The sequence below is a fragment of the Podarcis cretensis genome, assembly GCF_951804945.1.
Source record: "Podarcis cretensis genome assembly, chromosome: 4".
Classification (NCBI taxonomy): Eukaryota; Metazoa; Chordata; class Lepidosauria; order Squamata; family Lacertidae; genus Podarcis; species Podarcis cretensis.
In genome coordinates, this window is record NC_137173.1 from 65,548,050 (window position 1) to 65,575,099 (window position 27,050).

Consider the following 27,050-nt stretch of genomic DNA (forward strand, 5'->3'; position numbering starts at 1 on the left):
GATATACACTTCTCTGTGATTGCCTTTCATTCTTTCTCAAAACAGTAGGACGTGCTCTGTTCTGGTTCCATTACCCATCACATTTCTTTTCCCGTATTTCCTGTGTGATGTACCAAATTCTAGCTCTGGAACCATCAATACAACAGGAAGTTGTGGAACTCTTCCTTGGGACACATTTCCCTTAAAGAAATAACATCATTTCCTTGTAAGAGGTTTTGGTAACTGAGGGTTAAACTGCACACAACATTAAATTGTGTAATTTCCTGTCACAATGTTTCTTTGTTTGGGCCTGCAGCAGCTGCTATTTGCAGTTTAAACAATCAGGATCAGTCCTGCACCATCCTTGTGGTCCTGACAAGAATTGCAGCTACAAAACTATTGATTGCATTTGAAAAGAGGCTTGAGTTGACATCAGTTGACCAGGTGCTATTTGAGGCTGAAAACAGTTACTTGTAACATCCAACCTTCTTTTTAATGTAATGTGTAGTTTGGCCCTGAGTCTGGAATTTACTACTCTTTCTGCCCAGTAAAAAACAGGCACTTTCAAACAGATGGATAGGGCAGCTTAGGTAATATAGACAATATACTAATGAGTGGCAGCGGGGAACATATTTGTAGTCCTAATCTCAAACTAAATTCTAAAGATGGTTTGATAAATATTATTTTTATTTTAAAATCAGGCTTCTGGATTCTCCATAAGCTATTTTGATGACATGAGTTGACATTTGATGTCAATATTCTTTTATCTAACATGGGGTAGGAAACCTCAATCCTGGGGCTCAAGTACAGCCCTCCAGGCCTCTCTAACTAGCCACCTGGATTCTCCCCAAGCCACACTCTTCCTAGTCACACACCCTTATCCTAAGCCATATGCCTCTCTGGCCCTGCTCTGCACCTCCCTTGAGTGTTTTTGCATGGCTGGACTGTGTCCTTAAATGCTTTCATGCTTCTTGTTTGCCTGGAGGAAAGGTACAGGGGCAAGTGTAAGTGCGCATAGACACTAGCCATACCATACAAAGATAAAATTCACATTGGTTGTCTGTTCCACATTTGCCACTAGCATGTAGCGTCCAGAAGTCTGCCCAGTAGGAAACACAACCCTCAGAGGAAAAGGTTTCCCCATCCCTGGTTTAACCAGTGAGCTCTTCTATACTCAGATAAACCTTGCAGCTTTTAATCATTTCACTTTTTCATGACCATGGAATATTAAAACAGTAAGGATTCGAGTTCAAGGTCACAGTGCTTATGACTCACCTACAGACTCAAAGTAAGAGCTAGTGTTGTATCTATATAGAAGTTGGGGAAAGCAAGCACAATAAGCTGTGATTTTTAAATTTTAATTTGATTTGTAATTTAATTTTTGTAATTTTAATTTTTTAATTAAAAAAAAAACTTTGCAATTGCCTATATTGTTGACTGACTTTTGCACATTTTCCAACCATGAGTAGCATTTCTAAACAATGCTTCTAGAGCCATGCTATAAGCCGAGGCAGGAAGCATAAATCAAGGGCCCCACGGTGACATTTTGAGTGTCAGGCACTCTCTTTCTAAAATGAGTCTGGGACACAAAACACTACGTTAAAATATATAGTTTATTGTAACGACAGAGCTTTACTATAGTCATCGCTCAGAATAAAACGTCTGACCCGTCTTTACATATCGATCAGCACAGCATCCCTTTGAGATGAGTTCAGCTGAGGTAGGCCAACGCGCCTGAGGCCACTGAGTGAACTTCAGGGCTAAGTGGGGATTTAATTAGGATTTCTCAGATTGCTATCAAAGCAGCAACTAAACAACAGCAACCAAAATCTGAATAACCAGTTTATGTCAATTATTGTATGTGTAGCTTACTACTTATACTTATATAACATGCGGAGTAGTGAGCGTTAACACTGTATGTCCGACATCTGATTCTGCAGCTGGTAAACATTTCACAAAATCATAGAGTTGGAAGGGACCCCAGGGGCCACCTAGTCCCTTGACATAGCTGTCAGTAAAATACAGCCTCCACCCATTAAACAGGCTCTTAGGAAGGGCTGCTCCAACTACAGAAACCCCCTTCATGAATTTCTCAACATGAAGGGCAAAGCAACTTCAAAGAGCAGTGGGATCCTGCCTTTAGCCCTGCCCCTGATGTCAAGGCTCCACCAAGCCCTGCCCCCAACATCCACACATCCACATGGACCTCTGAAGTAGGAACTTCAATGTCTAAAATCCCTGGTAGAGGACACAGATCCAGAGATCACGCTAAGGGTGGCCAAATTCCATGTGACTGCCATAAAACTTAGGGAACAAGCTGTGCTACCATAATGACTAAGGCCTTAAATGACAATTTTAGGTTATATTTTAGTGATTAAGAGATAACAGCAGTTAAAAATATATAAGTTACATCTGTATTGTCTCTGTTATACCCAATTGCAAATTCAAATGTATCCCTATCATGTTTTATGACTTCTCTGATGTTGTATGTGAGCTGGAACTGGTCTGTGACTGAAATAATAAATTTGTTGTCTGAAGTAGGAAAGCTTTTGCATGGAGTCCACCCCATGAGCAGGTGTTTCCTCAGATTCTGGAATCCTGATCACGCAAGAATCCAGGGTAGCCTCCATATGTTTGTAGAGATCTACACACCAAGGGTTCCTCCTCCAGATCTGCACATAGATGTGGGGAGGTTGGTAGCAGGAAGAACTATACAATGTCAGGAGCAGGGTGCCGTGCTGCTGTGCCTTGAGCACAGTTTGGAACAAGTGGCTGTGAAAAGCCACAAACAAAAAGGCTGGGGAAAGTTGTATATTTGGAGCTTTTCACCCTAAAACCTTTCACAGCAGAGCCTTATAACTAAGGACCAAACTATCTGTGAGACAATATTCATGTCTTTAGCCTCTGCATGGCTGAAATGTTGAAATAAATAGCCAGCATGGGGAGAATAAAGCCTGATCAAGGACCATGACATGGGGGAGCTTTGACCTCTCCATGGTCCTGATCAGAATACTCCACGACACATATGCACAGGTGCTGTTCACAATGGGAAGAAAAGGCTCATTGCAAATAGCAGGCATGGGGGCCCTGATTAGCATTGTCACTTATGCATCACCAAAAAGGGTGGAATGCATCATTAAAAAAGGAGGGATCAAAAAAAGAAATTGATTTGGATCAACATATAAGTATGGATGCAATAATGCATATGTATAAATGCAAGTTTAAAAGTGATTACTATACATTCAAATTGAAACACTTCTTATCATAGTTTGGAAGACTGTGGCCAGATGACAGGTGTTCCTGTTTAGACTTCTGTCCAGATGCTAAATGCAAGGCCATTGTCCTCTTTGTTAGGGTTGATTATCATTAAACGGGAATTGAGTGGACAATCCTGCAAATAGACGATGCCTTCAAACAGAGGACTGTTCTCTAAAGCAGGACGCATGGCCATCCTAGCTACAATTCCAGCTGGAATCATCGCAGGAGCAAAGGAATTAAAACTACCCTCCACCTCATACAGTGGTTCTAACTTTCACACCAATGAAAGTTTTTTTTAAAAAAGCCACAAAAGTGACCACACAGATGTTGAGCATTCCATTCCTCCCGTGCTGCAGATGTGTGGGGGGGATTGTTACATGTCACATGTCTGTTTACATTCCAGCACTGGTTGCTGGGAGTCTTGTGAGGGGAAATTGAGATACGCTGTTTCCACTCTGTATAGCTTTTGCTTTTGCAGTCCTCTCTCGGAGGAAGAAAGACACAGAGAGGAGCCATGTTTTCTTTGTTCTGTTACTTTTGATTTAATTTGCAATAAATTAGGCTTAGTTGTTACTCCTCAAGGCTGAGCTTCTGTTTTGAACTATGCTTGTCGTGCGCTCATGTCCCTGGATATGGGCCACATCAGTGTGACGGGAGACGGGAGGAATGAATCCTGGGCCACGCTGAGTCGGGGGGAGGAACCAGGCCCTGGCGTTATCACCCAACAACAGGGCCCACATATGTCAATAGACTCGTGCCTAGTTTGGCTGTAAATAACAACTTAGAAAGACATACACAAAACTGGCATTGACAAAGAGTAACCATGATGGATTATTTTGTTTACTGATTCATCTTTCTAGGGATTTTTTTTTCTAGATCACAATGGCTTAGTCGGGTCAGTTCCTCCTGACATATTAATGATAAATGCCCTTGAAAATGATCTCGACAATATACATCCTTCCCATTAGCCTTGTTTTGCCAACTGCAGTGCCAGACTGATTAAAAAATATATTTATGCTAAAGACTGTTTGAGACCATTCACTTAATGGCTGGCTATGCTATCCTTAATACTTGAAGTGATGCAGCTAAGCTAACCTGAATACCTCAGCGCCTAGGGCTTGCCGATCGAAAGGTCGGCGGTTCGAATCCCTGCGGTGGGGTGCGCTCCCGCTGCTCGGTCCCAGCGCCTGCCAACCTAGCAGTTCGAAAGCACCTCCGGGTGCAAGTAGATAAATAGGGACCGCTTACCAGCGGGAAGGTAAACGGCGTTTCCGTGTGCGGCTCTGGCTCGCCAGAGCAGCGATGTCACGCTGGCCACGTGACCCGGAAGTGTCTCCGGACAGCGCTGGCCCCTGGCCTCTTAAGCGAGATGGGCGCACAACCCCAGAGTCTGTCAAGACTGGCCCGTACGGGCAGGGGTACCTTTACCGTTACCTTTAACTCACCCTAAATGGTGCAGCTTAAAAGAATCACTATAAATCTGCACAGATTATAGCCGTGGAATATAAGAGAGAAACTCATTGAGAGGAAAGCTGAATCCACATTTCTTAAACCTTTCTACTGTGTAATCTGTTAAACAATACTTCTGCAATTTTATGAAAAATGCAAATGTTTAAACCAAAAGACAGGAAAGCATACATTATCAATACACTTGCTTGACTTTTCCCTTGATGTGTAAGGTAAATTCATAATTAGATATAATTTTTGTGAATTTTGAGATTCGTAGTTCAACACTTGGGAGCTTAACATCCATCATCACCTTGCAAATCTTGTTTAATGTGGAGCTGACTATAATCATTAAGAGCTAAATTTGTTTTCTGTATTTTCAATCACTAGGTTTTTAAGAGCAAGCAAAGTATTGTGCAAAACCCCATTCCAACATGGTTTCATTAAACAATCCACCCAGAATGTCAATATTACAGTTCAATGCTGCTTTTGTACTGATTAGTTGACAGGGCATGCCCATGTGGCTAGAATTGGCACATCCAGCCCTTAAAAACTGCAGAAACATAGGATTCTCCAAACATTAAGCAATGGTCATCTAGTTCTATACCAGGGGCCAAGAACCTCTTTTTTTTTCTGCTGAGAGTTGCATTTCTGCAGGAGGAGGAATGGTTCCCCCAGTGGAGCAGAGTTGCAACAATGAGCTTCCAGCAGCAGTGAGACTGCTGCATCCTGGGAGGAAGGTTGCCAAGGTCAGGACTGTGTGGACACACTGGTGGAAACATTACAGTGCTTCTGAGGGTGTATCTGCTCAGCCCTGACCTCACCACCACCTCGTCTCTTTCCCCTTTCCAACTGGTACACAGCAACAATGCTGTTGCCGGAAAGCTGCTGTTGTGGCTCTGTCCCACCAGGAGAGCCACCCCTGCTTGGGTGGAATTTGTTGGGAGTTGCATGCTGGCAGTGGGCGGGGCCAAAAGGTGACAGAATCAAAATTAGGCAGATACCCCTTCTCTCTTCCCCTGTCCTCTCTGTAACCCCCTTTTCCTCTCTTTTCTTTCAGCTGTGTTTCTCCCCTCCTTGTCAACCACATAAAAATTAGACCCTGGGCCATGTGAAATTAGATTGGTGTAACATGGAGCCTAAGGGACGCGGGTGGCGCTGTGGGTTAAACCACAGTTTAGGGCTTGCCAATCAGAAGGTCGCGGTTCGAATCCCCGCGACGGGGTGAGCTCCCGTTGCTCAGTCCCTGCTCCTGCCAACCTAGCAGTTCGAAAACGCATCAAAGTGCAAGTAGATAAATAGGTACTGTTCCAGCGGGAAGGTAAACGGCATTTCCGTGTGCTGCTCTGGTTCGCCAGAAGCTGCTTAGTCATGCTGGCCACATGACCCAGAAGCTGGGTCCCTCGGCCAATAAAGCGAGATGAGCACCGCAACCTCAGAATCATCCACGACTGGGCCTGGTCAGGGGTCCCTTTACCTTTACCTTTAACATGGAGCCTGGTGTACACTTACTGTCCGGAGTTACAGAGTGAGCCTTATCTGGAGAACTATGAACTACCACTGCACTGTGACCTATCACACTCTACCATGCCACACTCTACTGTGGATAGGTCCAGCTTGGAATGGGTCTGACTGCTCCACTCCTGTACTCCCTGTGTCCACATGTGAAGGTTTTTTAATGTAGACAATGAAAAAGGGGGTTTCCTGTTATGAAAGCCCAAAGTCAGTGTGACACACACTTAAATGGATTACAATGTATTTAAAGAGTATAGTCAACTATGGGATATGGGTTGAGCTGGATGAACATGTGGGAGTGACCTCTAGCCCAGTGTCTCTTTTTGCTAAAGAAGGGGGTTTGGACAGGAGAAATCAAGATGGCTGCTGGGGATTATCTTGATGGCCTGTCCAAGTGTCTAGGTACCCTCCTGTTTAAAGAAAGAGTATGAGAAGGAGCTACCTAGCATCAGTTTGGATAGGCTGTGACCTTAAGATGGGCTCTTTTTAAAATTCAATCTTTATTGTTTTGAAATCAACACATAAACACACAAAGCTTAGAAAAGGGAAAAAAGGAAAAGAAAACAGAACAAAAGAAACACAATACATCTCTTACAAACAAAAAGAAATGGAACAATACATCTCGAATGTACAAAAATATTCCAACTTCCTTGATATGGGTTCTTTGTTTCCTTACTTACTTCCATCTATTTTTCAAAAAAATTAATCTTTAGTAAATCTTGTTTGTATTCTTTATACCATATTCAATTCCTAGAGTTATTCAAAGCATTCTAAAGTTTTTATATGGGGACACTGTCCTTTTAAATATTGTCTATAGATCTCTCATTCCCTTTTAAACCTGAGTCGATTGATCTCTGATCTTTTCCATCATGTCTGCTAGTTCCATGTATTCAAGCGTTTTTACTTGCCACTCCTCTTTTGATGGAATTTAATCTCCTTTCCACCCCTTGGCAATCATCATCCTCGCTGCCCTTGTTGCATACAAAAAGATCCTTCTTTTCCCCCTTGGGATGTCTGATGCCATTATGCCTAAGAGGAAGGCTTCCGGTTTTTTATTGAACGTTATTTTGAACAGTTTTTTAAAAATTCATTATATATAAGTTCCAAAAGCTCTTTATATTTTGCAACCCCACCACATGTGGTACATCATTCCCTCTAACTCTCTACGCCTCCAGCATAAATTTGAGTTGGTTCTGTACATTTTGGACAGTTTGCTGGGGGTGATGTGCCACCTGTTTAGCATCTTCATAAAGTAAAACTTTAAGATGGGCTTTTTAATGGCATCAAATAAATACTTTCAATTTGCATTCAATTCCTTGAAAACTGATATATTGATAATGGACTCACTCTATGATTTATTATTAGTAGTAATAATAAAATAATAATACCTTTATTGTCAATGTGCAACCTATGTACAATGAAATTAACTGCAGTAGTAGTAGTAAGGGGGAACAGTCGGGTATTATTTAATGTGGCAATTTCATGGGTAGCTTGTCTTCCTTGCTATTCTAGATGAACTAGGATCACAACTAATAGGCAAGAAGTCAGTGGCTCAAATGCAGGAAAGATGTGTTACTTTTGAGCTGCAGAGCCTCTCACTTCCATGCTAATAAAATGGCATTGTAGGAGATGTCAAGTAACTATGGCAAGCTTCTCTTCAAGTGCATTTCCCATTAAAAGGCTGACAAAAATGGTCTACAAGGAGTCATCATCTTACTGAAGTGAAACAGACATCTTGCCAATTCAGAGGGTGCCTTGGACAGCAGCTTATAGTAAAATGGTTTGGGGGGTAGGGAGAGGCATAGCTGGCTCCTGTGGTAGAATAATATGGAAAACTATTTCCCACCACTGCATTTCCATGTTGAATGTTTGCCTGTTCAAGGCAAAGGGAAATAAAGATGGCAATGGCTAGCCAGATAAGGTGCATTGTCTTTAAGAAGCACAATGGGTACCTGCAACAAAATACTGCAGTATATCCTCATCTGCAAACAGGAACGCTCCTGCTCAGGGTTCCAGTCAGTCATGGCTTCATCAGAAATGTGGTAAACCATAAGGGGCTCAAGCAGATCCTGCCCATTTCTGTTCTAACTGACACCCAGCATTCTGAGGCTACTGAGTTTGCTCAGTTTTCAGCATGTTGTTTTGCCCCAGGGCTTTTTTAATAAGTTATTTTGTACTTCTATAACCACTGGAGTTTCACCGAGCATGCTTATACCTTCTCCTTGTTTCCTGGTGGCCCCATCTTGGCTCTTTCTGATGCTGCACCTCCATCTTAGTTTGCTATTAGAGTGATCTGTGGACAGGTATGGGAATGACTATTTACAATCAGTTTTCATTAAATGACAATAGGTAATATCCCCCCCCCCAATGTTATTTAGCTATACCATCTGAATAGCAAATAAAGAAATAGATATAGTACTCCTACATCAGAATTTGCCGCAATCCAGAGGAATATTTCAGGCCCAGAAGTTTAAGTGTGTTTCAACTAGAATGGTTTCCTCGCTTATTTTAACAAAGGTAGGAATTTTCCCTTGAACACTTTCTCTGCTGTGAAAATTTTAGTGCCCTTCTTTAAAATGAATGGTGGTTCCATGTGCAAACTGCAGGATCTATTTATTTAAATAAGCATGTAAGAACCTCTAAATTTGAGGTGATTTGATGCAAGAAAGTTGGGTGTGACTAATAGCCTAATACTGTTTATATTTACAGTGGAACCTCAGGTTACAGACGCTTCAGGTTACAGACTCCACTGACCCAGAAATAGTACCTCGGGTTAAGAACTTTGCTTCAGGATGAGAACAGAAATCGTGCTCTGGCGGCACGGCTGCAGCAGGAGGCCCCATTAGCTCAAGTGGTACCTCAGGTTAAGAACAGTTTCAGGTTAAGAACAGACCTCCAGAACGAATTAAGTTCTTAACCCGAGGTACCACTGTACTTGAAAGCAAGCCACATTTATTTCAATGAAATTTGCTTCTAATGTGACATGTTTAGAATTACTTGCTAACTCTCATTGAAATCTCATTCACTATCATGGAAAAATTAAAAACCAGTTTAACTTCTTCTTTAGGATGAAATCTGCAAGCATAGCAGCCCCTCCAAAGTAGATAAAGCTTATAACATTAGGTTATTGTGCTGGGTACTTTTCATGTTTCTTAAAGGAATCATCTATAAGTTTTGTTATTTGTTTTTAAATTTGGTTTGGCAGAATTGGATGAAATTTGCACACTTGTTACTTCTTTTAAAGGAATGAATCCTACCAAGCTTCAGATGGATAGATGCAGCAGTTTCCCCACAAGGGCACTATTTACAGTCTGGGGATGGTTCAAGAAAGGATTCACTTAGTCTCCCCTACTTTTTGTGAGCAATTTGAATGAAAAATGAGTGAGGAGCCTCTAGGTGGGAAACCTGTCAAATTGCAGGTAATTGGTCTTATGCTGGGCACCTTTAAAGTCGATGGGGGAAGAATACTAAAAGAGACTCGCTTCCCTCCCTGTGGTTTTGTCGATTTAATTATGAAAAGGGGCTTGCATAATAAAGGTACCCCATGGAAAGTAACTTGCAAAATTTCAGGAGGATTCATGCAAGGGCTAGGGAGTTATGATAAATGGAGCTTCACGCTTGTGTTCTGCTGAATTAGTACCAAAACCTGATTTGACTAGGCATGTTGGCAGAGAAGTGGATGTTCTAAGCAAGCCCCACTAGCAGAAAGAGTGCTGAACAAACAAGAACTAGGTGAAACAGTCACCTTTAGGGAAGGGATATTGAAATAGTGTTATTGGTAAAGGTAAAGGTAAAGGTAAATGGACCCCTGACCATTAGGTCCAGTCGTGGCCGACTCTGGGGTTGTGGCGCTCATCTCGCTTTACTGGCCATTTCTGGCGAACCAGAGCAGCGCACGGAAACGCCGTTCACCTTCCCGCCAGAGTGGTACCTATTTATCTACTTGCACTTTGACGTGCTTTCGAACGGCTGGAGCAGGGACCAAGCAACGGGAGCTCACCCCGTCGCGGGGATTCAAACTGCCGACCTTCTGATCGGCAAGTTGTAGGCTCTGTGGTTTAACCCACAGCGCCTCCCGCGTCCCCAGTGTTATTGGAGACCATGGTAAAATCATTGCCTCTTATTAAAAGCCTGACCTGTCAGTCACAAGAGAGTTGTCCTTCCTCCACTATGACATTTGTGAGTGAGCCCTGGGAGCAATATTTCAGTTTTTTAAAGCACACTGCCTACAGAGTTTCTACTCTATCCAAATCTCTAAATCACCCTGCATCACTTTAGAGATCCCTGCTTTAGTTCAGGGTGCTTTGCGGAGCTCTAGCTCTGGCTCCGGCAAGCCCTGAATCTGTCTGAGGTAGTTTTCAGATCAGGGTTCAGGAGTCACCTGATGCACATCTCCAACAAGTACACAAAGAGAAAGCCAAACCAAATATTTAGCGACCATTTTCTACAATGGGACCGATAATCCTACATAAAAGCACTGACCTATGTCCAATTATGTCCCCCCCCCCCCTTCTCCAAAGCAGCTGGAAAAGCCATTACACCTGATGGCAATCAAAAGGAAGCAGCAGTGCTGATCCGACTAACATTTAGAAAATCTTTCATTAAATGATTTAACTGGGTAAAGACTAAAAAAATTGCTTCTCTTTCAAAAGAACTGCATGGCAGGATTTTAATTAAAGTGAATTAATATGGTATTTTCATTAATAATGCAGTGAAAAAGAACAAATCATGTGAAGGGAATTTAAGGAGGAAAAATACCCCTCAATTCTCTCCTTGCCCGACTGATTCTCACTTTTCTTCCATAACCCCTTTTGTTACTCAGTGTAAATAGTTGATTAAAAATCCCCTAAAGTATTAACAGATGAGTAGCCTTACAGAATTATTCTGAAATATATCTTCTCTCATGTTAATCATTTTTTGAGCTGCTTGGTTTTTGCCTATTCATTTTCTTGCCTTCTGAAAAACCGTATTGTTGACCCTATAAGAACAAAGACAGCAGTCTTTTACCTGGGAGTAACACATGTATTGTAGGAGCACAGATAACGAACTTTTTCCACAGTGTATATCTAGCAATGGGCTATTAGCTATGCATCTCCATATCCAGGAAAACAGGTGTCCAGCCAGTGCATAGGGTGTGATGGAAATGAAGATATATATCTGCATTCTGCACATAGAGAGCTAATTCTGTGTGCAGTTCTCACTAGTTGATTGGGACGTTTGCCTTACTTTGCTCTTGAAGATATTCAGAACCCATTTTCACATTTTCTCTGCCTTCCCTTTGAGCTAAACCTGAGCTTTCCCCCATGTCTTAAGTCAATATTCTATTGGCAGCGCAGCCTGCCCAAAAGGCAATCTCCCTTTCCCTGAGTCAGCAGATCTACTTAAGCTTTCTCTTCAATGCTTATTGTTAGATGGAAACTTCAACAGATTGTTGAGATAGGTCCTTAGCCCCCTTAGTCTATGACATCATCCACTTCAAAGGGCTTCCTCTCTTGATAAGAAGGGAGTTTAATCAATGTGGCTGTCTGGAGACAGCCTTCTGGCCTTTTGACTGCTTGACTGACCAGTTTCCATGGATACCTGCTACTGACAGCCTTGGCCCAGCTGAGACACAGACATAATTTTGCTTTCCATGAAAAATGAAACTAAATCCTTAGGTCACAAGTAACTCAAGACCAATTCATGGAGGAGAGGGCTATCGAGGGCTACTTGCATGGTGGCTTTTTCCACGCCACCCTCTCTGAGCTGCTTTATAGGGCTGGGATCATTTTCAGAAGGCCATTCCGGTGGGGTAACCCAAAAGGGGCAATTCTAATTCAGGTTCAGTTGTTGGCAATGTTTCAACATCCACTTCTTTATTTCTCCAGGCTTTTGGTTATTAACTGTGCCTTTTGACAGAGTTTATTGTCTGCTGCATTGTTTTTTAAAGGTTGCCTTTTATAACCTTAATGGCTATATTATAATATTTGCATTGTGTTTCAAGATTGCTGCTAGCTGTCCTGGGCTCCATAGAAATAAATAAGAGAGGAAAATATAGAGCATGTAAAAATATCCCAATCCACAATAGAATCATGTAAACAAAATGGTACTGTAGGAGTTAAGGTTAAAATCTGATGCATAGTTCTACTCCTTACATTCGATATGATTGTAGACTAATTAATATCATATATGCATCATTTCTGAGATCAGAGATTCTCATGTAACATGTCACCTTGCTTCTTTTTAACTGCAAGCTTTGATAATATATTGAATAGGACCTATGCTTTGGTTAGGATGATCACTGGAGAATCTAAAATGTCTTATTTAAAATTGGATTAAGTGGTTTGATTAGCGAAACAGGCTCCTACTGCAGGAGTTTTGAACAACGGCTATGTTCTATTTTTGAAGGCGGAAAACGAGAGCCATTTTGCTGGTGTACATTTTCCCAATGTGCCACTGTAATCTTCGGTAACTCCAGTTCCTACAATTAGAAACATCTTTTAAAAAATAAATATGCACTAACATGGTGTGAAGCTGAGGGGAAAGGTGAATAGCTCAAAAACAAGAGCTGTGTGGATATGTGAGCAGCTGTTCAAATCAAAAGCACTTTGCAGTACAGTCAAACCTTGGAAGTCAAATGGAATCAGTTCCGGAAATCTGTTTGACTTCCAAAGCATTTGACTTCCAAATCGCGGCTTCTGATTGGCTGCACGAAGGTCCTGCAGCCCAATCGGAAGCCGTGGAAGCCCTATCGGACGTTTGGCTTCCAAAAGAACGTTAAAAAACTGGAAGTCACTTCTGGGTTTCAATCGTTTGGGAGCCAAAACATCCAATTCCAGGGTGTTCGACAACCAAGGTGCAACTGTATTGCAAAGGTTTAGAGGTGCAGTTCTGTACTATAAAGCAGGAGTTCCCAAACTGTGGACTGTGATCCACCAGTGGTCCACAAGCTTCATTCAGGTGCTCTGTGGCAACGTGTGGCAGGTATGAGAAGAACGCTTACAGTTTGAATCAATATAAAAAAGAAACGAAAATGCAGTTAAAAAGCATATGGCATCTAGAACTCTGCAATTGTTGCATGAGTAGGCAGGATGATAAGCACTTCAGAAATTTTCAAGTGGTCGGTGTGGAAAATAAGTTTAGAAACAACTGCCGTTGATATTTTCCACAGAGAAGGTATTAACAATTGTAAGTGGTACAGCCAACGCATGAAGTTAACATTGTCATTGTTAAAGTTTGTGATTGGCCACCCATAGTGCATTCCTATACATACATGCTTAGAAGTCCCATCGTGCTCAGTGGCGCTTACTCCTAGATAAATGTGAATAGGAATGCAGCCTTAAACTTTCCCCCATTGAAATGATTGGCAAAGCCACCATTATTTCTTCAGTGTCATGAAATGAGCAGACCTCATAGAATAAACAAACTATAACAGAAACGTCAGGTGCATGTTGAGAATCTATTGGAAAAGTCCATTTGAGTTGATTTAAAATTCTGAGCAAATGGATGTGTAAATGGGTCTTATGTGTGAACATATCAGAATCTGTGCTAGGCATTTGGTAAAGTAATAACAGCCATAGGAAAAGATAATGAATTCAGAGGAAGCATACTGCAAAACATTTAAATGCATCCTTGTATTTGGAACCTGAATGCTATCCCAACATAAGTTCCATGTATTATTGCTGTGCATACACATCAGGGAAACTCCTACAAACAAACAAAAACCTTCTTCTAAAGCTCAATTTTTAAATTGGACAAGGCAGAAGGCCTTGTTGGGCACCAAGAGGAGTATTGAAGCACAGTGCCCATGGCTGCCACATTGGGGGTCCTAGTCTTAGCTTCTGATGCAGCTGCATGGGCAACTGAGTACAACTGTGTGTGTATGTCATATATTCTTCCTGTTCACCCATGACACATAAAACAATAACATTGAGAATGGCCCTGCAACAGTTATTTGTTTCTTATTTTAGACTTGGGTACTCTGCCTCCCCCACCCCCCGCCATGAACTCAAAGCGGTTTACACCATGAAAACACACATAGGAATATATCCACTATAAAACTACACACACTCCATAAAAATGAATATCGCAAGAGATGACTGAGTCATGGTATTCTGGAAAGCTTTTATTATATAGTTTACAAAATCCCTCTACTTCAACAAATTAGCAATCATTTCCATTCCCTTAAAAATAAATGCGCAAAAAAAAATTGTATACAACAATCATTCAGAACACATATGTTTTAATCCTGTACTATTTATTCCTGAAGTAGTTATGTAAAAACGACGAAAATTGCAGGAAAAATGAGAAGCCGGCTACAACTCTTTAATCCTTTACATTGCCTTCAGCAGCAGGAATGCTGCTCCTTTCACAGTGCACCTACAATAGTCTGAGTATATGTAAAGGCAATCCTAATTATGTTTACTCAGAGGTAATTCCTGTTATTGAATTCAATGGGGGTTACTGTCAAATAAGTGGGGTTAGGATTGCAGCCTAACCCATAGCTCCTATTTGAAATCAATGGGACAAGTTATTTGTGACTTAATCCCATTGATTTCAGTGGAAACTTAAGTGCAACTAACTTTGTCTACATCCAGCCCTGACTATATATATGTGCCTAAACCACTGCAGGTGCAACCAAACCCCTAAAGAATGCTGGTCTCTAGGGTGCAGGGAGTGGGTGGGTTCCTGAATCTGAACTATACATTTCACAGTTCTTTTACTTAATGAGTTTAACATCCAGGATCTACAACCAATGGGCAGAATCAGCATGGTTACAGGAAAGATCAGAAAGGGGAGTCAGATATTTGCTTTCTGCTGTTATAGCAGTGGTTCCCTGCTGAAGAGAGAAGTCTGCTTTTGCTTTAGTCCTAGTTCCTATATGCAAAGACATTATCAGCCAAAGTTTGAGCAGAGGGGGATGGCTGAAAGTTATGGGGTGGGAGGGGCAAGAACTGAAATTAGCAAAGCGAACAAGAAGGAATTCCTCTTTCCTTTCTGGTCTTAGTAACCATTTTTCCCTCAGACTTAGAATTAAGATTTATGTACTCTTACACAGACACTGTTCCACATTCTTCTGCCTAGAGGAATGTGGAAATAGTGCTAGCATACAATATGCATATCTGCATTCCAGGAAGGACTAAACACAGGAAGGCCATACCTGAAGTCCAGACCAGATCATCAAATGCATCTTTTATCACCAGGGAAGAAACAGCTCAGAGGGTTAGTGGAATTTTGAACAGGAAAAACAGCAGAGTAGGAAAGGATAAAGCAGCCACATTTTAATCTTCTCTTCCTTTACCTCAAATTCTCAAAGCTATTATTGATCAAGGGGAAAAAATAATGAAAATATATGTGACAGGAAGTTTTGGATGTTTTCCCTCCACTTTAAACAGCATCATGGCCACCACACCAAGTTTGTCCACTATGGTCTTCTGTAAAGCGCAAGTGTGCCATTTAAACCTTGTTAACTTAAGCCTGCAATATCACTACACTTACATGTGAGTAAAGCCCAATGAATATAGTGGGACAAGCTTTGGAATAAAGAAACATAGAGATAAACCTGCTTAAATCACATAGTAGAATGTATTTATGAAAATAACCCATAAGAAACTATCCATCTGCATACATTTCTCTGAAAAGATCTGCCCTTTTTTATACTCTATATTTTGAATAGTTTCTATAACCTGAACAAGCAATTAAATAGTAGATCTGGGCAGGTCACCCACAGATATCAGGGCACACGAAACAACAAATCTGGTCCCTGGTTGGCAAAGGCTGTTCTGAAGCAGTGGTAGCTCATTAACAGTTTGGAGCTGTCCCAATAAGGGAGTGATTCCAGCAGGTGACTTCTTCAGCATAGGACACTGGAGAGATCGCTACCAAACCCGACAGGAGTCTCCACCTCGATTCATTGTTGTTGATTCTGGGCAGTTGAAAGCTTTCTGGAACTCCTCAAAATTACTCATAGCACCAATAACTCTGCAGGGGAGGGAGAAAAGAAAAATAAGTGGACTCTTCTCCAGACTTTTGGAGATGTTGTTTCTTCAGATTCATGAGGTATCCAGTTTGGACACTGTGTTCAATCATAGCTTGAGTGGGATGCAACTGTGTTGATCTATATATTATATGTACAGGGTGAGTCCTTTAAAAGAGGCCCCATGGATACAGAGTACACATGTTCCACGGGGCCTCTTTTAAAAGACTCACCCTGCATATGTTATATACATGTTTATCTATGAGAATGCCATAGCCCACTCAACCACTTCAATCTGCTGAACTGGCACTGTTACAGGTCCCCCATAATGCCCATTCTGTGTGGCTAAAAAATTGATATTTTAGTTTCTTCACTGTACTCTTTTTGGTGCCTGTTGAAAACATTTTTATTTAGACTCGCTTACCCAGATATGTAGAATGTTGGTGAGTGTTTTCATCTGTTTTTCATTTATGGCTAATTTTATTTTTTTGCATGTTTCAAATATTTATTTATTTTTGCCAAAAAAAAAATTCTCTTTGTAAACCACTTTAAGAATATTTACAACCAAGCAGTGTATAATGTGTGTGTGTGTGTGTGTGTGTGTGTGTGTGTGTGTGTTCTCTCTCTCTCTCTCTCTCTCTCTCTCTCTCTCACACACACACACACACACACACATATATGCAGCAGTAAGTATACCCAATTAAAAAAAATCTCCTGACAGCTGAAAAGTAATGCAACTTTTAGCTTTTAATTAGAAATGCAAACAATCTTGCAAAGAACTGTTCCAATATAAACTTCTAAAGCGCAGCAGGAACCCCCCAACACAGCATGTAATAAAAACAATTTAAAATGCACAAATCCTGCATGCTTGAGTGGTGGTCCAAGCTGATGCCTGAGCCAGGTTGCTTCATGGAAGGGCCACCTCTGTCAGGAGTATTTAGCTTTTACCCATTCTATATTCATAGGGAAAGTTTATGCAATGATTTGTTGTTGTTTTTTAAAGAGAGCATTTGCATAGAGAGAGCCCCGGCAACTACAGTTAGCTATCCTAACACCTGAGTTTTGTCAAAACAGAAGAACGCCATCCTGTTCTCACATGGGCCAACCAGATGCCTGTAGGAAACCAGCAAGCAGGACCGGAACACAAGAGCATTCTCTCCTCCTGCTGTTTCAAGCAACTGGCATTCAGAAGCATTGGGGCTTCTCATCATGGAGTCCAAGGACAGCCATCATGGTTAGTAAACGTCAAATCCTTGAATTTGGCTTATCCTTTATTCAAGATCACAAGCTGCAACATTCCCTCATAGATGAGTTGCTCCACCCCTTGGGCCATTTTGGTTGCCCTTTTCTGAACCTTTTCTAACTCTACAATATCCTTTTTGAGGCATCCAGACCTGTACACAGTATTCAGGGCCGGATTTAGGTTTGAGGAGGCCCTACGCTACTGAAGGTAATGGGGCCCTTTATATGTCCAGCCGTCCTTTGTCACTGTTTTTTGTGTTGAATATATGCGACATGGTAATTTATGGACCTAATAGGTATCTAAAGCCGTTTGCACATAACAAATAGGAGCCGACACAACACAAAACACTGTTGCTGTATGTAGGTTTTATTTTATTTTTTATCTTATATTCTGGAAATGTACATCCAGGTGTTTTTTCCCTTTAAATTTTTTTGGGGCCCCAAGAGAGTGGGGCCCTTGTTTAGCTTATACGTAAATCCGGCACTGACAGTATTCCAAATGCAGTCATATCTTATATTTGTAGGCTTTATTATCCGTGGCTTTATTTTCAATTGCTTTCCTAATGTTCTCTAGCACGGAATTTGCCTTTCTCGCAGCTGCCACTCATAGGTCAGTATCTTCATTAAGCTATCAACTACAGCCCCAAGGTCTCATTCATCCAAGCACTAGTTGGAATCCAGAGAGAAAAGGCAGCAGGGTCTTCCCAATAGCATTCATTGTTAAATGTACATTTTAGCTACCTTTTATTAATCTGCTTCCTAAAGTAAACAACACTAATATTGTCAATCACCTTTTGAACCACACTTTAGACATGTGCTTAATCATACTTGTTACCCCTTGTCTGAACTGCCTTCAGATCAGCAATCTCATCTTGGCAATGAGGTGACCAGAACTGCGCACAATATTCTTGACGAGGGCACATTGCTAATTGGTCTAATGGCATTATAATCCTCTCTGTGTTATGCATTGATATCCGGCTTGTTCATTGCCTGAGGCAGCATATTAAACAAGGATCTCAACAGTAGTGCCCCTAATTTTAGCCTGATCTTTTCCCCTGAGTTATTAACGTATTACCTACATAATAGTGATTTCTATGTGCTTAATTTAAATTACACTGTGGGTTCATTCAGTCTAAGACCCACTCAGAACAGACCCACTGAAATGACCAAATTAAATTTCACTGGGTCTACTCTGAGTAATACCTAGTTGAATTGTGTTGGTTCACTGCTAAACTCTTATTGCAGGAATTATAGCTCAGTCAGTAGAGCATATGACTCAATCTCAGGTTCATGAGTTTGAACCCCACATTGGGCAAACAATACCTGCATTGCAGGGGGTTAGAATAGATGGCCCTCGTGGTTTCTTCCAATTCTATGATTATTCTATTAATTTTCTAATCTCAAAAGGTAGTATATCCCCATTTTAACCATTCTGATGTTTCTCTTTCATCCTCAAATTGTGGTAAATGGGCATTTTAGAAATTTAAGAACATAGGAAGATCTTCCCCTTACTGTGCAACCACTAAATATGTTCTCTGTTTCCTCCCAACCTCCTGGAGCAGATTTAGGAAGGGTGGGCATTGGGAAAGGAGAAAAGTGCCATTGCACAAGCTGAAACCTTTGCACTGACAGAACCACTTAGCAGGATACCGACCAGTGAGTTTTCCTCCTCCCTTACTCTGCAATGGCCCAATGAGAAACCTGTGCACCTATGCATATATACCCATGAGGACAGGAGAAAATATTTCATGTCCTACGGAGACCCCTCTGTGCCCCGGAAATATGTGTTTGCAGGGCTCCAAATTGAGTCAAGTGTATATTTGGGTGTTGAATGATTTGATGATAAAAAAATAAACTTTACTGTGGAACACCTGTTGGATGTATAATACTACATTTGGAATGGGTAAGGGCACAAAACCAGAACATATGCTCATAAATTCAACATCAAACAGGTAAGTGCTTGGTTGCTGAAGAGAAAAAGAAATACTATATTGGATACCAACTTTCTTTTTATCAACAGAACAGAGTTCACATTTATGGATCAGGTTGTTTCTGCCTCCCACTTTGCTCTGTGGCCCATTGTTTGCCCTCCCTGATATGGGTTGGAAAGGGTTGGAAACTGGGTGCAATAAGGGGGGGGGGAGTGCTGCAAAGGTGAAAGGAATTGCACTCTCCCTTGTGAATGGAGGACCAACATAGGATCCAACCCATGATGTTGACATCTACTTTATTAAATACCCCAATGAATAGTGTTACTATTGTGGGGTAGAGAGACACACTTTAAAATACCTGAACTGAGGAGGGCTGTGGGCTCCAGTGTAGATTTGCTCTCTTGCACCTTCTGGTCTAAAGGCATTGCATCTCACCTAAGATTTAAAAACAGCAACAAGAAGCCAGTGAATTTATCTCTACCTAAAATCCTCAATATAGTTCATTTATTTCTTTTATTTTAAATATTACTCAACCAATCTTCACCAAAAGATTCCAGAGTCACATACGTAAACAGTTGTGGGCTCCAAACATTTTTTTCCAGCACTTTATTTTCACATGGAAGATTTTTCCGTAGGTTTTCTGTTCCGTAAGTTCATAAATTGCAATGCATTGGATGCCAACTGCAAATGCAACCTTGGCTATTTAGCTTTGTTTACTAAATACAAGTAAAATAAACATACTAAATTAGATCACTCTAGGACACCAGGAAATGTTCAAATGCTAACTGAAAAATTTCCCGTGCACAGTTAAGGAATTTCCCTCTTCATTTTTTTCAAGGAAAACACACATTACTGGTACAAAAATATGAATAAAACTATTCACATGCCATCAATACGATGTAAAGATAAACCAATCAATGTAGAGAACAAGGCAAGAGGCAATCAAAACACTAAAAATTAAAAAGCATTTAAATCAATCTGTTTACAACTGGTATTGTCAGACCAGACAGGTGCGAACAGAACAGTGTCAGCTAAAATATTCAAGAGCAGCCTTGTACACACTTATACATGCCCATGTAACTGTACAAAAGAGTTGAACTTCCTGTGAATGAGGACAGAGTCATGGGGCAGAGCTGCCTCATGAGCCTGCTGGAAGCAACATCACTGCCACTTAACTGGGAGCAGGGAGAGGCAAGGAAGAGGCCATGTCAGGGCTGTGCACAGGTGGGAGCATCAAATTGGCTCCATTACAATCAGGAAGCCATGAACAAGCTGTCATGGCTCCAGGTCATGTTTGGACCAAAACAAACCATGATCCTCCATTTTGGCTTAACGCTAAGCCAGAGTTCTGTTACTCTCACAGGACGAACAAAGTAAGAGACATTGTAGGCCCATCAATTACTGTTTACTATGAAGTGCAATTGGGAAAGGTAGAGGGCACAATTGGGAAAGATGGAGGGCACAAGGAGAAGGGGACGACAGAGGACAAGATGGTTGGACAGTGTTCTTGAAGCTACCAGCATGAGTTTGACCAAACTGTGGGAGGCAATGGAAGACAGGAGTGCCTGACGTGCTCTGGTCCATGGGGTCACAAAGAGTCGGACATGATTAAATGACTAAACAACAACAACAACAACATGAAGTGCAAAGTCAGTGCAAAGTCTGAGTAGGTATGGTTTGTGCTTATAAAGGAGAAGGCGGGAAGTGAGAGAAAGAGAAGGAAAAGAGATGGCAGCTTGCTCCCCCCAGATCTACACTCCAAGAAATCTGTGAATTAAGAAAGTTCTTTTTGTAATCAAGCAGAATTGTCTATTCACCACTAAGCGAGCAGCTAAATACACACATCCATTCTGAAAGGGCATCTTGTACTACTCACATGAGCATAACTTAAAAAGAAGAGCTGATTGTGGGTGAAGTCAATGCCTGGTAATAGGGCCTCTTCCTCTCCTTGTCTCTTTTCTTTGATCCACTTCCTATAGGCCTGATGAGAAGCACAATGAACACATTTAACTAGGTGCAAATTTCATCAACCCTTGTTATTCAATGTGGAAAGTGTGTGTGTGTGTGTGAGAGAGAGAGAGAGAGAGAGAGAGAGAGAGAGAGAGAGAGCTTAGAAGCAAAAAGAGCTGCCTACCCTGAAAGCCTCTCGCAAACCTCCATTATCTGCAATGTTTTCTGCCAAAGTCCTCTTTCCTTTGACCTGGTGGAAGGAAAGAATATCAAGAATCCAAATTGTTTATATTTGTAAATTGATTAGAAGTCACTTTGGAAATTAAGAGGTGCGTAAAATAAAATAATAATAATTTTCAAAATAATTAAACTCTACTCCATAGCTTTGTCCCCATAGCTAACTGGTTTCCATGATATTGTAAAAGATAGTATATATTATCATCCATCACTGTTCTTGCACTTACATTCAAGCCCGCTTTCTTCCAATAATAGTTGTTGTACTGATTGACCATACATTTTGTTTTCTCTTTAAATTGCTCTTCAGAGTCCAAAGACCACCAGGGATCCAAATTTCCATTTTTGTCATATTTGCGGCCTGCATTTTTTGTTTTTCAGAAAGGAATTTTTTTTATACAATTAATGTGAACATGAGGATTGAGCAAATAAAACTGCACACATTTCTTAAACCATCCCGCAAATGTTTGCTTATATGAATCTACTCTTCTAGAGACTGCTAAAACTACCCATTTCTTGCTCTTGTGGACATTTCCCCACAGGGGAGAGTATAACATCATTATGAGTTACATTCACTTAAAAGACTCCATCTAAGGAAGAAATTTGGGGTACTCAGTGCTTCTTTGATAAAAAATAAAATAAATGAGGTGTCATTGGTATCAGCATAAAATGTCTGCCATGGGCAGCAAAAAGAAAGAGGTACTCTGTATCACTGAGTACTGTCACAGACACAAAAAAGCATTGGACATATTCTTCCCAATTTGCATTATAAAGCATTTTATTCTCTCTCCCCCACCCCCCACCCCGGCTTCTTCAGAGAATCTACAAAAAAACTTCAGAAGTTTTCAAGCTTTCTCCCCCCCCCCAAAAAAAAAAAAAATTAAAAAGGGGAGATTGCCCTCAGCCTTCCCTGACAAAGTTACCCTTTGAAGGGGCTTGACAACTGATGGCAGTGACAGCTTAGCAAGGTCTCCTTGCACCACCCATACAATCCTCACGATACATTTGAAACATAACTTCTCCCAAAGAATCCTGGGGACTACAGTTTCCCCCCGTTATAGAGTTACTAACGCCAGCCTCTTTAACAATATACAGTACCCAGGATCCTCTGTGGTACATCATGTACATTGGATGTGCTTTAAATGTATGTCAGTGGATCTGTCAGTAGTTATCTTTTCTACTCAATAAATAAGCCATCTGTTTGAGTACTCACCATTATTATCAAATCCATGCGTAAACTCATGCCCAACAATTACTCCAATGGCACCGTAGCTTAAAGACCTGTAGAAGAAAGGAGAGCTTTCCTGCGATACGTACACACTCACATAAATTTCGTAAGACTGTGCAACAGAATGCAGTTATTTGGGCATCAAGAATTTAAAAACAAAGGCATTTTGTCCAAAAGACAGAGGGAAAGAGAAAAAGAAAAATGCTGTTTAATGCAGGGGTGATGAACATTTTTAAAGGCCAAGGAGTACATTCCTTCATGGAGAACATTTCAGGGGGGCTGCGTGCCAGAGGCAGAAGTGAGCAGAGCAACAGGTGCAACTCTTGATACAGTAGGCTACATTCCTGCTATGCAAAAGTCAGAGATTTTCTATACACAGAAACCCAAACATTCCTCCATGCAGGCAAGCGAGAGCATTTTCACAGTTCAAGAACACATTTTAGCCAGATAATCATTTATAAACGCACAAATTATTTATAGTCTAGCCAACCAATAAAAATATGTTGGTTGTGCCTAATGAGTGCTTTTATATTGATTTGTTTGTTATTCTTGCTTATTTCTAAGGTACTGACCACAGCTAGTGCTCTGTATGTAACACTAAAAACAAACAAAACAATAGAGGCCTTGCCCTCTGGTTTACAACTTAGTCTATATACACAAAGGGGAAGAAGAGAGGAGTAGAAAGGGAGGTGTTCAAGATCAGTGAAATGCCAGTGCTAAGAGATGAGTTTCTATCAGTGTTTAAATACACCAACAGTAGAAGCCAGATGGATGCCATGAGATAAAGAATTGCAATGGCTGGTAGCAGCAGGGGAGAATGGATGAAGTCCGGGAACGACAGATATAATTAGGGGGGGGGGGGTTATTAAGGGTCAATGTACCAAAGGAGCGATGAAAGAAGCGGGGTGGGGGGGAGCACAGACAGATAAAAGAGCCTAGAGAGATGTAGAAAGAATGAAGTCATTTTGTAGGCAACTCAAGACGTTTAAATAGAATACAAGAAGGAAAAAGAAGCTAAGAAATAAAGCAGGATTTCTTGGTCCTATGTCTATCTTTAGAAGAGAACAATAGAAATAGTATTTTAATCCAGATTGGCATTTACAAAACAAAATTAATTCAACTGGCTTTTTAATTCAGCTGCTCTACAGAAACTTGAAGCATTTCTTAGTTAGCTGAATAATTAGTTAATAATATACATGAGTTAGTAGGGAAGCTGTGACCCTCTAGATGTCGTTGCACTCAACTCTTAGCATACTCAGCCAGCATTGCCAATGGTCCAGGAAAATAATAATAATAATAATAATAATAATAATAATAATAATAATAATAATAATAATAATAATTTATTATTTATACCCCGCCCATCTGGCTGAGTTTCCCCAGCCACTCTGGGCGGCTCCCAATCAGTGTTAAAAACAGTACAGCATTACATATTAAAAAACTTCCCTGAACAGGGCTGCCTTAAGATGTCTTCTGAATGTCAGGTAATTCTTTATCTCTTTGACATCTGATGGGAGGGCGTTCCACAGGGCGGGCGCCACTACCGAGAAGGCCCTCTGTCTGGTTCCCTGTAGCCTCACTTCTCGCAATGAGGGAACCGCCAGAAGGCCCTCGGCGCTGGATCTCAGTGTCCGGGCTGAACGATGGGGGTGGAGATGCTCCTTCAGGTATACAGGACCGAGGCCGTTTAGGGCTTTAAAGGTCAGCACCAACACTTTGAATCGTGCTCGGAAACGTACTGGGAGCCAGTGCAGATCTCTCAGAACCGGTGTTATGTGGTCCCGGCGGCCACTCCCAGTCACCAGTCTAGCTGCCGCATTCTGGATTAATTGCAGTTTCCGGGTCACCTTCAAAGGTAGCCCCACGTAGAGCGCGTTGCAGTAGTCCAAGCGTGAGATAACCAGAGCATGCACCACTCTGGCGAGACAGTCCGCGGGGAGGTAGGGTCTTAGCCTGCGTACCAGGTGGAGCTGGTAGACAGCTGCCCTGGACACAGAGTTAACCTGCGCCTCCATGGACAGCTGTGAGTCCAAAATGACTCCCAGGCTGCGCACCTGGTCCTTCAGGGGCACAGTTACCCCATTCAGGACCAGGGAATCCTCCACACCTGCCCGCCTCCTGTCCCCCAAAAACAGTACTTCTGTCTTGTCAGGATTCAACCTCAATCTGTTAGCCGCCATCCAACCTCCAACCGCCTCCAGGCACTCACACAGGACCTTCACCGCCTTCACTGGTTCTGATTTAAAGGAGAGGTAGAGCTGGGTGTCATCTGCATACTGATGAACACCCAGTCCAAACCCCCTGATGATCTCTCCCAGCGGCTTCATATAGATGTTAAAAAGCATGGGGGAGAGGACGGAACCCTGAGGTACCCCACAAGTGAGGGCCCAAGGGTCTGAACACTCATCCCCCACCACCACTTTCTGAACACGGCCCAGGAGGAAGGAGCGGAACCACTGTATAACAGTGCCCCCAGCTCCCAGCCCCTCAAGACGGTCCAGAAGGATGTTATGGTCGATGGTGTCAAAGGCCGCTGAGAGATCCAGCAGAACTAGGAAACAGCTCTCACCTTTGTCCCTAGCCCGCCGGAGATCATCAACCGGCGCGACCAAGGCAGTTTCAGTCCCATGGTGAGGCCTGAATCCTGATTGGAAGGGATCCAAATGGATCCAAATGGAGTTGTAGTCCAACACCACCTAGAAAACCACAAGTCCCCCACCCAAATATACAGACATTGTTTTAGAAGAGGAGGCTGAGATCTCAAAATCATCTCTTACAAGATTTCACAATCCAAAACACGCCTTCTGAGTAATGTCTAAAACCTGAAATCTGGTTTCATTTTAACCCTACTTTTTTCTTTTGTTATGCCCTCCATGAAACATAGCTGGCATGTAATAAAATGCTTCATACTGATATGTTGTTTTTTTTCTATCAGTGCAAAATTCCATTATAGGCCTGAGGTTAAAATTATACATTCTGTGACAAGTTTATTTTTTTATATTGCATTGTAGACAGGTGTGGCATAAGATATGGAATACAATCTTAAGAGTTAGACTGTTCAAGTTTTGATAATATCAAGCGGTGTGCCTAGAATATAAAACCAACCCAGATCTCAGCATCTTTCGATCTGTATGAGAAATGCCATTGTGCTCATGTCCTGCTTGTGGGTTTCACATGGATCCTGGACTTGGGCAGTGTACACACTAACCCATTAGTAGTAGAACAATGGAGTTTTTCCTCAGTCTAGAATCGCTAATGCTTTTCCTCAAAATGATGTTCTCAATCCAGATTGATTCTAGATCCTGCTGTCCACAAGAGAGGGTGTGGTTATTTGTAAGTGATTATTGCCATCTAAGTAAACACCCACCAACAACATAACTGGGTATATGTGGGTGAATCTTCCATTACTGGGACCACCTACATCTGTTTTCAAATGGACAGATTGCTGTGTAACGCACAATGAATCTGCTAAGAGCTTTTTTCCCCAGAATGAAACGGGTTTCTCAATAAGGGCTTTTCAGTGGCAAAAAAAGAATCAAGAGATCTCGACTGTGTGTGGACTATGTAGCAAAAACAGTCTCCATCTGGGGATAGCTCAGTTGGTAGAGCATGAGTTTGAGCCCCACATTGGGCAAAAGATTCCTGCATTGTAGGAGGTTGTGCTAGATGGTCCCTTCCAACTCTAGAATAATTCCCAGAGGGATTGATTGTAAAACCACCCTGGGAACTGTAGCTTCTGAGAGGAGAATAGGAGTCTCCTAACAACTCTCTGCACCCTTAACAAACCACAGCTCCCAGAATTCTTTGGGGGAAGCCATGACTGTTTAAAGTGGTATCATAGCACTTTAAAAAAAATAATGGTGTGAGTGTAGCCTTTATGTGCATAGAAACCCCTGACATTTGCATGGCTTGAATGTAGCTTACTGTACAAAAGTAAGAGTCGCTTCCTTTGCTCCTCACACTTTTGCCTCTGGCCTTGCTCACTACTTTCATGTGGCTGGTGAGGGAACATACTCGTCAGGCAGTCATAGATTCTGACCCCTGAAGTACAACAAAAACTATACATATCTCCCGATTTTCCAACTTTCTCAAGAATTTCTACTATCCCGACTTCATTTAGCAACTTATTTGCCAGTTCATTTCCCTTTAGGTTCCTTTTATTTATTTTTTATACCTATACATGCAGCATTTTAGTTTTAAGACTTTGCTTTTACCTGGGATATTCTTTTCCCCAAAAGAATGGCTTCTGGAGCTCTCCTGCTGGGAATCCTATGATTTAAAAAAAGAGAGAGGCGTAGTAAATTCAGGCCAA

At 41.6% G+C, this 27,050-nt stretch overlaps 2 protein-coding genes across 11 annotated transcripts in view; one reads left to right on the forward strand and one right to left on the reverse strand.

The window, feature by feature from the left end:
* LOC307213990 (uncharacterized protein) overlaps nucleotides 1–27,050 on the forward strand; it is a 269,322-nt gene that overhangs the window by 198,181 nt on the left and 44,091 nt on the right. For 4 of the 5 annotated variants that reach the window (XR_013837793.1, XR_013837794.1, XM_079972322.1 and 1 more), the window contains one exon: nucleotides 17,228–17,586. Coding sequence is in view for 3 of the 5 variants with exons in the window: in XM_079972322.1 (XP_079828448.1) it covers nucleotides 17,228–17,460 (233 nt within the window). In the remaining 2 variants the exon portion in view is untranslated. Of the gene's footprint in view, nucleotides 1–17,227; nucleotides 17,587–27,050 lie in introns of those variants that run through there. The other variant, XM_079972323.1, reaches the window with a different exon arrangement.
* Nucleotides 14,290–27,050, reverse strand: part of PHEX (phosphate regulating endopeptidase X-linked) — a gene marked incomplete at its 5' end in the record, with an annotated part of 111,848 nt that continues 99,087 nt past the window's right edge. For all 6 annotated transcript variants that reach the window (XM_079972215.1, XM_079972212.1, XM_079972216.1 and 3 more), the window contains 7 exons: nucleotides 14,290–16,158; nucleotides 19,685–19,761; nucleotides 21,203–21,307; nucleotides 21,461–21,526; nucleotides 21,741–21,871; nucleotides 22,724–22,791; nucleotides 26,953–27,007. In XM_079972215.1, coding sequence (XP_079828341.1) covers nucleotides 16,056–16,158; nucleotides 19,685–19,761; nucleotides 21,203–21,307; nucleotides 21,461–21,526; nucleotides 21,741–21,871; nucleotides 22,724–22,791; nucleotides 26,953–27,007 — 605 coding nt within the window. In that variant the 3' untranslated portion in view covers nucleotides 14,290–16,055. The remainder of the gene's footprint in view (nucleotides 16,159–19,684; nucleotides 19,762–21,202; nucleotides 21,308–21,460; nucleotides 21,527–21,740; nucleotides 21,872–22,723; nucleotides 22,792–26,952; nucleotides 27,008–27,050) is intronic.